The 13,756-nt window shown below is 36.1% G+C and overlaps 1 protein-coding gene across 1 annotated transcript; it reads right to left on the bottom strand.

The window, feature by feature from the left end:
- Positions 1-239: 239 nt before the first annotated feature.
- On the bottom strand, positions 240-9,183 carry LOC113048665 (cyclic AMP-responsive element-binding protein 3-like protein 2). The gene is made up of 12 exons (XM_026210522.1): positions 9,068-9,183; positions 7,828-8,114; positions 7,558-7,751; positions 7,398-7,482; positions 6,675-6,856; positions 6,452-6,598; positions 6,311-6,369; positions 5,943-6,011; positions 5,678-5,777; positions 5,395-5,518; positions 1,563-1,806; positions 240-1,479 (listed from the first exon to the last, which is right to left on the bottom strand). Exons 1-12 carry the CDS (start codon positions 9,181-9,183, stop codon positions 1,410-1,412), a joined length of 1,677 nt encoding a protein of 558 aa, XP_026066307.1. The 3' UTR covers positions 240-1,409.
- Positions 9,184-13,756: the final 4,573 nt, after the last annotated feature.

Below are 13,756 nucleotides of genomic sequence, written 5' to 3' on the forward strand. Positions count from 1 at the left end.
CTAGAGACTACATGCATTTTTCTTCTAACACAATTTGGCTAATGTGATTTAAGTTATGAAGTGCATGATCTGAACTCTCTGATGTGGAGAAACACCTCTCTTCTGCATACAACCTTGAGAGGCAGGAAAATTATAATGCAGATCCAGTCGTAATGAAAAAATGAATAGTCAAGCCACTAGAGTACTCATATAATGACATAAAACAACACTCAACATCCTAGTAAGACAACAAACATAAATCCGGCTAATTTAATATTTTAATACAGAGAAAGCTAACATGCATAAAAGAGAAAAATGATGGCTCAGACGCATGATTTACAATGCTTTTACTAAGGAAAATATTTATTTGCTTGCAGAAAACAGGCCAAAAACAAGGCAGAGTGATTTCAGGAAGATCATTTTTAAGAGCCTGAAATTGCATTGTGATGCAGGGAAAGTGTAATGTAATTAAGACGCTATGCCAAATACATAAGAAATGCACATCATTACTGACACAGACGTTTGCATCTGAATGCATAGGGTCAGGACAAAACCATCTCTTGTTTCCAGGATAAAAGGATGGCAGGCATACTAAAAAAATAATAAATAACAGATCCATTCTACGGGGACGCAGTTCAAGTGAGTCCACAACACGCCTGAATGCAGATCCCTCAGGACTCCGGTCGTCACAACCGTTCATATCAGAGCAGGAGAACGCTAGACTTGTCAGCGAGCGTCTTTTACTCCCAGAAGAGCACAGATGGGGGTTGGATGGTGGCCAGATGAGGACAAAAAGGGCCATCTGTCCTTAATAAAGAGGGCAACATCATATGAGGGACTCCGGACAAGGAGTGCATCCGTCCTTTTCATGTCAAGTCCATACTGTCTCTATTTTAACACCCTCAATGACAAACGCCTCCATCGATATCAATCCCGCTAATTCATATCTCTCCCAACACACTTGCAATAAAGGATACAGCAAATATTTACATATTCAGACAAATGCTTTGTTTACAGTTTAAAGATGGCAAATTTCCAGAGCTTTTAGCCTATAATTTTAATACAGTCTGAATCTTTGCACTGTTTTTATGAATCTTTGGAAAAGGCATTCTGATCGACATGCTACATGATGCCATTACCATCGTCATGTGAATATGAAACCAGATGCAGATTTTATATATATTACAACACATATTCTCAGTAGCACGGGGGCAAATAGGCAATGAAAAGAAAAGAAAGAATGAATATTAAAACAATCTGAAAGCATATAAAAAATTAAATAGTGTACAAAATTTGATATACTGCTGGAATGGAATAAAATACATTTGAGTTTTCTGTGTTTGTTAAAAAAAAAAAAAAAAAAAAAAAAGGAGATCTAAGTAAAATAGCACTATAAATATGAAGCCTATCGCCCCGTCGCTGCAGGGATCTCAGGACGTCTCGTTGACGGTCCTTTCCAACTCTGTGACTCTAGCCGTCTCGTTTGACCACTTATCTGACCTGTGAAAACACAACTGAACGTTCAACATCCATGTGTCACTGAATCAGCCAATGGAATGCAGCCGCAGAAGGAAGGTCGTTACCTGTGTGAGTGCAGGTCTATGACAATGGACTTCTGCGCTCGTGTTTCATTGGTGATTAGTATAAGTGGGCGGGGCTCTGCTTTTGGTAGCTCCGCCTGTTCCTGTTTGTGCTGCTGTTCTAAACGCCAAGCCACCATTACATCAGCCTGATGATCCCATTCAGGATAATCCCCGCCCAGACCAATGGGATGAGGCTCGTCCAGACCCCCGTGCTCCGGAATGGACAACAGGTTACGGGACCTCACTGCGGAAATGAGCAAACATCACACTGAAGTCTTTTTCTTAATGCTTTATTATTACTAGTTGCAAATTGTGAAGTGTCTCAGATCACATTTCTATCAGGGATACACAGGGTCCACTAGATAACTTATTTCAAATATAAATGTTATTGGATTATATATATATATATATATATATATATATATATATATATATATATATATTAGGGGTGTAACGATACGCGTATTCGTATTGAACCGTTCGGTACGACGCTTTCGGTTCGGTACGCGGTACGCATCATGTATACCGAACGGTTCGTTGGAGTAATTAATTATATTTGAAAAAAAAAAAAAAAGAGAGAGAAAGAAATATAATGATATGCGTTCAACAAGGTAGCCCAATAACCCAAACAACGTAACAGGCAACGCCCCTGACACCCCGAAAAAGAAAAAAACACCATCTTATATGTTTATGTTAGGCTACTCAGCAGGGGCTCGCTCACTCAGTACACGCTGAAGGCTCGTTGCAAAATAGCCAATGCGTTTAACAGACTAGAAATGAGAAGATCCTCCAATAACCAACAGGTCTGGTGTTTGGGTGCACTTTAGGATTCCCTTTAAGCTATAATGGTGATGGCAAGAGAGTGGTGGATAAAAAAACAACGGTATGTCGCATCTGCAACATGACAGGGTACACCAGCGGGATTACAAAAAAAAAAAAAAAAAACCAGCGGGAATATCTGGGATATATGCGTCAGTACTATCTGGGAAAAGACGAAAAAAAGGAGAAACATGCACGCAGCAAACTATCCCTGCAGCATTTAGACACTATAGCTTACAGGGAATCCAACCCAAACACCAGACCTGTTGGTTATTTTAGGATCTTATATTTCTGGTCTGTTAAATGCATTAGACATTTTGCAACGAGCCTTCAGCGCGTGCTGAGTGAGCGAGCGCCTTAGGGGCCGTTCACATATCGTGCCTAAAAACGCATGGAAAACGCTAAGCGCGTCTTTCTCCTGAGGCGTCTGTCTTTGCTAAGCAACAATGACGTGCTCTCTCCATGAGACGCGGAAATTTCAGCGAAGGATAAATGGATTTGCAGCTCTAAAAATCGCTTGCAGTAGCTCTGCTACTGAATTTATTTCAAAATTGCAATCCATATACAACTATGATCAGCTGTTCCTTCATCTTGGCTGAGCTCTCAACGTTGTTACGGGAAAGGATGAAGCTGATTGGTTGGTTCTTGTCACATGACCCGCGGTGCGCTTGCGGCATTCTGAAAAGTTGAGATGTTTTTACATTTTGCTGTATCTAAAACGTATCGAACCGAACCGAACCGAACCGTGACATCAGTGTATCGTATCGAACCGAACCGTGAATTTTGTGAACCGTTACACCCCTAATATATATATATATATATATATATAATAAAATATGTTCAATAACATTTATATTTGAAATAAGTTATCTAGTGGTCGCTGGTGTACATTTTCATCAATATGCAAAAAAAACATTGTATGGGTCCAAATTGTCAATTTTTCTTTTATGCCAAAAATCATTAGGATATTAAAGTAAAGATCACGTTCCATGAAAAACTTCCTACTGTAAATATATAAAAACTTAATTTTTGATTATTTATTTAGCTTTTAGATGATGCATAAATCTCAATTTTGAGAAATTGACACCTAAGACTACTTTTGTGGTCCAGGGTTACATACATATATATATATATATATATATATATATATATATATATATATAGCAATATTTACAAGCAGTGCTGACAGCATCTGTTCCTTGTCTTTTTTTTTTTTTTTTTTGTGATTTATTTTTGTGTTTGCATTTTGAAAATCAAAAAAGAAAATGACAAAAAGTTTTTTTTTACATTATTATTTATTCCATTTATTTCTAATTATTTTTCAAAATAATTTAAATAGTTTTTATAATAAATTATATCCTAAGAGGCCAACAGCGAGCTTTTTTTAATTCATGTTTTATTGCTGTGAAAGCAGATGTCTCGGCTGAGCATTTGTGACTGTATCACCTGAGATGGATATTAATATCAGGTGTCAACAAGGCCTTCTGTACCGCTAAAATCCAAAGAGAGTACAGTATGCTTTTATTAGTACAGTAGTTTGATAAAGCGGTGCATTAGCTGAATGACGCGCGTGGGAGAAACATGTTGTGGGCAGATCAGAGATCGGTAATGATTAAGTGATGGCTCTGCTTTTAAAGGCATGATAATTACTGGCCCACTCCAGCACTGATAATGACTCTCAGCAGCTCAAGAGTGGGGCACAGACCACTAATATGGATCCAAATCTAGCCATTCCTCCATTCTTTAGTCAACAAGAGAGATAGAGAATGAGCAGATTACAGGAGGCTTTGCAATAGACACAAGCAGCGTGTGTTTATTAGGTCTGGATCTATATGAAAACACCCCATACGACAGCAGCTCTAGCACCTCTGCATTTATATCAATGAATACATAGCCTCACACAACTGATGACTTTACTGATGATGACACAACTTTAATATCAAGCTTGGTGGCAAACTAACACAAACAGATGAAGACAGACAGCTGAATATATGCAACAGATGAGTATATTATAGAAACATTTACTAAACCAATAACTGGAATATATGCATCACTAATGTAATACATGTAAAAAAAAAATTACAGGTAAAACTTATAATTTACTTATACACACACAAAAAAATCTGACATATACAAACAAATGGCACGTTTAAAGATTAATATTTATTTAAATAGATAATTTAATATAGTCAATTATATATTTACTTACGTATTATAGATTTAATTATATAATGAATAATAATATTTATGCATGAATATATATATATATATATATATATATATATATATATATATATATATATATATATACACACACATATACATATATACATATATATACATATATACATATATATATATATATATATATATATATATATATATATATATATATATATATATATATATATATATATTCATGCATAAATTAGGGTAATATAATTTAGGGTAATAGGTAATATAAGTTTCTCCAATTTATTTACAGTACATTTTAATAGAATATATCAATTATTATTATTAATATTAATATATGTATATACATCATGTATATAAAAAGATATACATATACACACACACTATAAATTATAAATGGATACATATTTAATAATTGAAAAATAATGTTTTTTTTTTTACATTAAAGCATGTCAACATATTCTATTACACCAAATACACAAAATAATTATCTTTAAAAAAGCATCAAATGACCCCTTTAAAATAAATCATATAAAATTGTGTACAGTGATCATATCTACACAATTACTTTGATATTTATTGTATTTTAAAATATAAAATATATTTACACACACACACACACACACACACACACATACACGTTTGTATTTTTACATAGCAAATACATTTCTAATTAGATGTATCATATATATTGATCTTTTTATCTTAGAGAATAAAATAGTTTTTTTTCTATATGAAGAGATATTATTATGACTCGATGAAAACCTATAAATAAATGACTATTAAGTGATGAAGAGAAAAGTTTTGTGTCAATGCATACCTGTAGTGGTGTACGAGTCCCGTATGGAGATCTCTCTGCTCAGATCTGTTTTCGTGACAGAGGAACAGGGACTCAGGCCTTGGTAGAAACTCCCCAAGAACACCGAAAAACACAGAACCACCACCTGCACAGAACAAACCCCACAGAGAATCAGCATCTCAATACAGCAGTGCTTCTGTCAGTGTTTGCATTAGTCGTCCTCCCGCTCGTTCTCTCACACTGACACACACTGACACACACTGAAACACACAGACACATGTGAGCAGATGAGATGAACGTTCACCATGAGGCATGAGGAGGTCTGGGTGCCCGTCATCCGGCAGGAGCGCGGCACCTTTCCTGCCACCGCCACCTGCAGCGAGTGCAGCTGCTGCAGCAGAGACCTGACAAACACACACACACACACACACACACATTTACACAATCAATATGCAGCCGTTTGCATATCATGTATCATCAATGACCAGAAATTCAACCGGCGACACAACATGTCAGATCAAAATATAAGCTAATGATTTAATGATCATGGAAAGGTTTGAGGGTCTTACTTGTTGGTGCACTCCAGTGTTTCAACTTTCCTGCGCAACTCACTGTTCTCATTAGAGCATGTCTCCACCCTGTGGATACAGAGGATATCACAATATCACATGCTGTTTATCATGAGGGTTTCACGCAGCTACTGAAAACTTCTTAAAAAAATTATTTAGCTGCATCAAACTGGATCTGCAATCCAGCTTACTTCCATAAGGGGACTTGTTTCTGATTGAAAAAGCTCAATTGTATTTTTTAAGTATATATTTTGATGTAAATATACACACACACACACACACACACACAATATATTTGCGACATCTCTAAGAACTTAAGCTGAAAACATTTATTTGCACTTGTATGTTAATTAAATCTGCTGACTTACTTCTTCTCTAAAACATCCATGTACTCTTTCTTTTTCCTGCGGCTCTCTTGTGCGGAGATCTGAAAATCATTGTTTGTGCATTTGACATTAATTTTAGTACTCAGATTCGCAGTATGCATCTTTTTACAGCCTGACACCGACCTTGTTCTTGATCTTCCTGCGGATCTTCTTCAGTGCTTTCTCCTCAGCTTTGGACAGGGGCAGTTTGGTGGGCACCGGATATCCTTCAGCGATGAGCGTGCGTTTCTCCTCCTCCGTCAGCAGGAGAGGACCGGAGCCCTGCAGTTTCTGTCAGATCAGACCAGAGGAGGTCACATGACCAGCTTCTTTAATGAAATACAACAGGTCCTGTCTTTGTACTCACATGGGGTGCCGTCAGCAGAGGAGAGCTGGAGAGGGAAGACGGGGGTCTTGGCGCCACCTTGAGGACAGCGGGGGTCTGTGTGGGACTGGCAGGAGCACAGGGGTGAACCGGACTCTGACTGCCCTCCGAATCGCTGCCGTGAGAGCTGGGAGGAGTCGGTGGCATCTGCAGAGACTCCAGGCCTGAAAAAAAAAAATATATGTAATATATATATATATATATATATATATATATATATATATATATATCACCTATTTGCATAAAATTTGTATTTGTATTTGCATAACATACACTTGTGCATTTGCCAAAAAAGTAAAAAAAATAAATAAATTTTTAAATAAATAATAAAGATGTAATAATTCAAATATTTAAACTGAAATTATATATATATATATATATAAATATTATTAAAATATTATTATTATTATTATTATTATTATTATTATTATTATTATGTATTATTTCCATTCAAATATTAGAAATATTACATCTTTATTATTTGTTTTACAATTTGTGTGTACTTTTTATTTTGGCAAATACACAAGTGTAATGTTCAGTCAGCGGGTCATTATAGAAAAATAAACCCATTCAAGATGATTCAAGAGCATCAACTCTTTATAAAAAACGACAAACTGACAGTATGCTATTTACTGTAATCATTAATGTGTTCCGGTGTTTTCATTTTTGTGCAATGATGCACAGATGTCTGAGACTGTGTTTTACCTTTGGGTGAGAGGTTTAAGAACTGATCCACCTGGTGTGGCTCCAGTTTAATCTGAGGGATGAGACTCTCGCTGTCCTCCTTCACCTGCAGATATGAGGAGAAATCAGCACTTCAGTAAAAGCCCACTGACTGCATGGCTGCCGTCACATGCTCACTCACGCCGAGCGCTTTAACCTGTGTGGCCTGAGGGAGGGTCAGTGGGGCGTCAGTCACGGGGTCAAAGACAGGACCCTCGGGGGTCAGAGTGAGGTGCACATAGGGCAGCAGGACGGGCGACGGGTCACACAGCAGAGGCTCCATCTTCAGCCCTTTATCTTCCTGCTCCATGGGCCACTCATCATTGTCTGTATCACCTAGAAATACACATGTAATTGCATTCAATTCCGATTTCTATTATTAAATTGGAAACTGTTTCTGGTGGAGTCTTACCAGCGTCGCTGCCAGGCTCTCCGGGCAGATGGGACAGGGGCGACTGTGGGCGCGAGTCTCCGCACAGAGAGTAACTGTGTTCGGCTTGAATGTGTGGCGGCACTGGAGACACAGGGGTCAGATCATCCTCTGTGTCCATAGCATCATCACGGCCGGACAGGAACGGGTCGCTTAACAACTGCCCCAGCAAAGCCTCTTGGGAAAGATCATCCAGCAGCTCGGAGAAGTGCTGCACAGAAACCACACGAATTTGAGGGTTAGGATCAAGAAAAGCTGTGACTTCAGAGCTAAAGAGACTCTAATTTTGGACCATAAAATGCCATGTGTAAACTATTAAAGTTAATTTTATTAAATGCATATTTAAATACCATTTTTTCTGCTTTTTTTTTTTTGGTGAGTATACATGTAAGTTTTTTTTCCTTCTCAAACAAATAAAATAAATATTTAAAATTAATTATTACATTTGTTAATTTTTTGTTTAAATTTTATTTCATACCATTTTTTCTGCTTTTTTTTTGGTGAGTATACATGTATTTTTTTTTCCTTCTCAAACAAATAAAATAAAATATTTAAAATTAATTATTACATTTGTTAATTTTTTTTGTTTACATTTTATTTTATTAAGTTAAATATTGTTTAAATATTGTCGTTTAATTATTTGTATTTTAGAATTTTTTATTCTATTTTAAAATGAAATTAATTTGTTTTAATATTTTACATTTTTTAACTACAAACAATATTTAAATATTTAACTACTTTCAGTATTTGCCCACACATGTAATATTTTTCTCCTTAAATACATACAAATAAATAATTTAAAGTTTTAAACAAATAAATTGCATAAATTAAATCAAATTGTATTATGATTACAATAATGAACAGAAGTCTGTATATTATTTACTGAACTCAGTAATGCACTCCAATATTAATTATAATCTTTAATTACAGTGCAATAACACACAAAAAATGTCTTAAACAGTGTTTTACCTTTGGATGAGAGGTTTAAGAGGTTTAAGAACTAGGATCAAGCTGTGACTGTAGAGCTAAAATGAAGTGCTCATTAAACCGCAGCTGGTTAAACAGGCCTTAATTTCAGACTGTTAAATATATATATCAGCACATTTCTTTGAAGATCTGATCGAGGGACATACTAAACATCATAGCAAGTACCCACAGGGCAACCCTCTCCACCAATCAGAGTGCATCAGGCTCCCTCTCATCCAATCAGACGCCTCGATACTATTCCAGTGAGAAGGCTGAGAGACAGCTGCCTCCCTTCTCCTTGGCATTCCTATGGGTGCCGCTCCAGCCCCCAGCAACAGGTTTAGACAGGCTGAGACGCTTCCAGACATTCATTTTATCACTTAAAAGACTTGGGCTGACTCAGGTCAGCTGGGGTTTTCTTCTCATTTCTTCTCTCCAGGTGCTTTGCAAAGGAATGTTTTTGAATTCAACACGTTAAGCATTTTTTAATCATCATTAACAAGGATGCTCTTCAAACTGTTCATCTGCACAGCCACACGGTGCGATACACAGGTCTTTTGCTTCAGCCAATCAAGAGAGATTACAAGATAAAACAACGCTGCTTTGACTAGTACTCAAAAGTACTCAAAAAGATGTACTTAAGGAAAGGGTTCTCATCATCTACTGATAGAGGTTTGTTCTCGTTTTAAGCATAAGATTACTTAATTGTGTTAATTTCTCAGAAAACAAAACTTCATATCTTCATTTTGCATCTCAAGTAAATTTAAGGATTTTTAGACATTTAGATAAACAGGAAAAAAATACAACATTTCTGAGGAAGCATATAGCATATGATGCCTTAACTTTATGAATTTAAGGAATTCTGCTCTGATCTAAGACATTTTAAGGCCTTAGTTTGTAGAAGGGCAAAATAAAACTAATTTAAGACCTATAGAAACCCAGTTTCTCACTTTTGCGACGTATTGTGGGATTGCATTCTCCACAAAATACACAATGTTGACATGTTGTCACATTAACTGCTGTTCGGTGAAATTTAGTCATTTCATTATGAATTCACACAGATTTGGCAACGGGTTCAAAAAAAGAAACCAGCTAAACCAATACACAAAGCAACAAGGAGATAGAAACCATTTGAGAATGCAAGAGACAAAGTCGCTCTGGAATGCCTTGCCCTACATTTCTCAGATTCCCACTTTTGTTCCTCTGTCTGGGCGCATCATGGTGAGAAAACCACATCTGGAGAGAAATGCATGCAGGTGCAGATGTTCCTGAGCCTGCCGTCCACCAAAGGCACAGTAATTGTGTTTGCATAAACAGTTCTCTTGCTTGGACTTCATATTTGGCAAAGAACTACTCTTCTGGAATGTCGTCTTCAGCCCCAAACCATAGCATAAAAACAGCAAGCATTTCCAAGGCCACTTAAGGTGAATGCTTCGTGTTGAATGAGGAAGCAACTGAAAATCGCAGCAGTTCAAATCAGGTCAGCAGTGGGTGTTGAGTGACGTAACATGTCAAAGCATTCGCACCATTCATTTCTGTTTGAATTCACATACGGTTTATGGCCGTACAAAGTCACTCTATTATTATGTCATTGCTGATATGCAATTACATTGACACTCTTGAGCATGCAATGATTATGATGATTGCTGGAAATTGCTGAGTGTCGACTGCTCTCTTTGAGAGAAATAGAGGACAAACGTAAATTTACTACAGTTTGAGGAAAGAAATAATCACTTCTTCTTAGTGCCTGGTCTGGGATCAGTTCCCTTACAGCAATGGAATAGAAGTGCACGGCATACTGCACAGTCTATATTTCACATAAATACCACCAGTAATAGTCTTGGAAATTAGGTTGTTTTGCATTTTTATGCCAAATCAGAGCAAAACTGTTTTACTTAGGAAGGTAAAACTAAAACAATATTGATTCTGTGATACTTTGTGTGATTTCCATGCCTTAAGAAAACACCATATAAACAATAAAGACTATTTAATTAATTTTTTTTAACTATGATGAGATATATATATATATATATATATAATATATATATATATATATATATATATATTTAAAAAGTAAAAAAAAAAATAGTTATCTTGGCAAATATTTTATTTTATTAAAAACTTTTTTATATGTAAAATAGATGGATGGACAATGATAAGAGATAAATGCACAAAATATAAAATATACAATATATACGCAATTTTAAAACAAAATATATCTAGTTATTTTTAAATACACACACATATATATATATATATATATTTATTTTGCATTTAAATGTTTCTTTTATATCATACCTGAAATGTATAAATATAAATACATAAAAGTTAATTAATTCAAATATAAATAAATAAAATGTTATATATCTATATATGTATATATATAGATATATATATATATATATATATATATATATATATATATATATATATATATATATATATATATATATATATGCCATATAAATTGCATAAAATATATAAGTAATTCAAAATATTTATAATATGAGAATGATGCACAAAAATTATCACTACACTAAAAAATCCTTCCGTTTAATATTTGATAAAAATTAAAAATGTTACGCACCTTACACATAGTAATGAAGTATGAGTAGTATGCTGATTAAGTAAGATGCTCTCCATTCCATCAATGTGAGTGTCTGCATGAAGCTGGGTGGATTTTGGCAGTGAAGGGTTCTTTGTCTGTAGTTTGGATGGGTGTAAGGTACATGTTTCAATGGGGCAGGGTACTGCAATATGACTCTTTCTGAGTTTTTGCCCAGCTGGAGAATCCGAATAGTTGTTGGAGCCACAGAGGCTCAGAGAGTTGTACTGACAGAGACGCTGGGAGTGGTTCTGGTGGATTCAGACAGCGGCCTGTAATTTGTTTAATCCTCTCCGGGGGGCCGTGAATGTGTGTGCAGGAAGAGGAAGTTTAAAAGCCACACAAGGACACAGATGATGCAACCCTTTAAGCAGAAAAACAGATGTGAGGAAAGACCAACCCGCAGGAGACAAAGATCAGCGCTGGTGAAGCTGGACCTTGTCCTTTAGACTGGATCTGTCACACTGATGTTAAGATCTATTTACTTTGGACTGGAGAGCTTGAGGAAAGCCAGAATGTTTGTCCTCAACAACACAATGAACTTCCAGCACAGTTGACAGATCACTTCTTATGTTGTTGTACAAGAAAGGTCTCAATATTAAGAAGTATTCCAGGACAGGAGCCAAAGCTGAGTAACAGTGTCCGAATTACCCAAATACAAAGTTAACCCGCCCTACAGGACATTTGTTTAGAGTTTAGAGTTTAATGTGGGCCTGCATCTTTGTACTGAATCAGAACAGCTCACCTTCCAATAACTACATCAATAATTAAGGTAAAGTATTAATAATCAGCTCATAAATAATCAACAAGAGGGAAATTCCTTGAAAATGTGAGAAGATTCGGAAAGAACAAAGAACTAATATGAAAAAGGAACTTGTGAAATGTCCCAATTAGTGGTCAAGGGGACAATCTGGAAAAGAGAACAAGTGACAAAAGCGGTCTGGGAAAAGCTGTGCATCCTCATGCTAAAGTTCACTTCACAAATCTTATTATTTTTGCCAAGACAAGTCCTTCACTTCTTTCGTGAGTCCCTTTCCAAGTGTTTTGAATCGGCCTGGTTCTTCTGTGTAACTGTTGAGCGTAAGATGTGTCATCTTCAGTTTAGTTCAGTGAAAGTGACCTTAAAGGGACGTTCACTCAAAAATGAACATGAGCTGTTAATTTACTGACCCTCAGGCCATCAAAGATTAAGATGAAAGAAGTTTTTAGCTGAAACTGGTCCTGTGAGTCATAAAATGTGGGAACATGTGTTTGAGCACAAAGAAGCACTAAGAAGAACTGTTCAAAAAGAGTGATTCGAGTGCAACCGTTTGCTCAGACTGATCATTTCACTTCATAAGACCTCAATATATTGCCTGTATATGCTTTTTTGTCTCTCAAAGTGACAAAAGCCACATTTTATGACTCAGAGTACCATAGTTTTAGCTAAAAATCTTCTTTACTTTTAAACTGAAGAAACAAACTCATCTACATCTTGGATGGCTTAAGGGTGAGTAAATTAACAGCAAATGTTCATTTTTTGGTGAACTATGCCTTTAACAGCAACTGTGCTGCGAATTCACAACATGATTGAACACATCCTGCCATGGATTGGGGCGTCCCGTCCTCCCTTGCCCCTGCGGACAGTGATGTGTGAGTGTTTGGGGATTCAGGAAACGGCTCCACTGGAATCAACAACTGGAATCAACGGTGAGCTTAAAGGGTGCTGGACGTAAGCATGCAGCGACGGCGGAAAACAAATAAATCCCATCTGGATTGATTGGAAACACTTGATCACCAATCTGTTTGCTCTTTCAGGGAGGAACAGGAAACCTCAGACTGAATGGAGTGAAAGACACCCTGCATGTCCAATACACAAGCAGCAATGGCTTAAATGAGCAATGTACACAGCTATAACATGCTATAGATTTGCACAGGACTTAATGGGCAAAACTAGGACTGGGCATAAAAAACGATAACATTCAGTGTGAAAAGCTTGAATTCAGAGAAAAACAGTATTGACTTGGTGATTTAAAGCTAGATGCCCAGCGCTGACAAACGGGAGAAACACTGTGCACAACAAGAATTCAGTAATTCAGTTTTGAAGCAGTTTTTGAGCACTTATGTCAGACTACTTACAGTATTTGATAGTTTGGTTTGAATCAGATCACATTACAAATAATAAGAGAAGAAAAATGTAACGAGATGATGCACTTTTTATATGTAAAATATTTAATTGACTGGATTTTTGTTTTCCGAAACAAATTTTACATAGACTATTTTTCAAATTTGTATTAAATATTCGTTTAAAATAATGTGGCACACTGAAATTGCTAATAAATAAAAAACGTAATTACCAAC

The sequence above is a fragment of the Carassius auratus genome, chromosome 29 (genome assembly GCF_003368295.1).
Source record: "Carassius auratus strain Wakin chromosome 29, ASM336829v1, whole genome shotgun sequence".
Classification (NCBI taxonomy): domain Eukaryota; kingdom Metazoa; phylum Chordata; class Actinopteri; order Cypriniformes; family Cyprinidae; genus Carassius; species Carassius auratus.

Coding starts and splice junctions, on each gene's coding strand:
- LOC113048665 (XM_026210522.1), bottom strand. CDS start 9,183: ATGAATGTCTGGAAGCGTCTCAGCCTGTCTAAACCTGTTGCTGGGGGC. Junction 6,599..6,674: donor CTCTGCTGACGGCACCCCAT/GTGAGTACAAAG, acceptor CTGATCTGACAG/AAACTGCAGGGCTCCGGTCC. Junction 1,480..1,562: donor ATAGACCTGCACTCACACAG/GTAACGACCTTC, acceptor GTGTTTTCACAG/GTCAGATAAGTGGTCAAACG.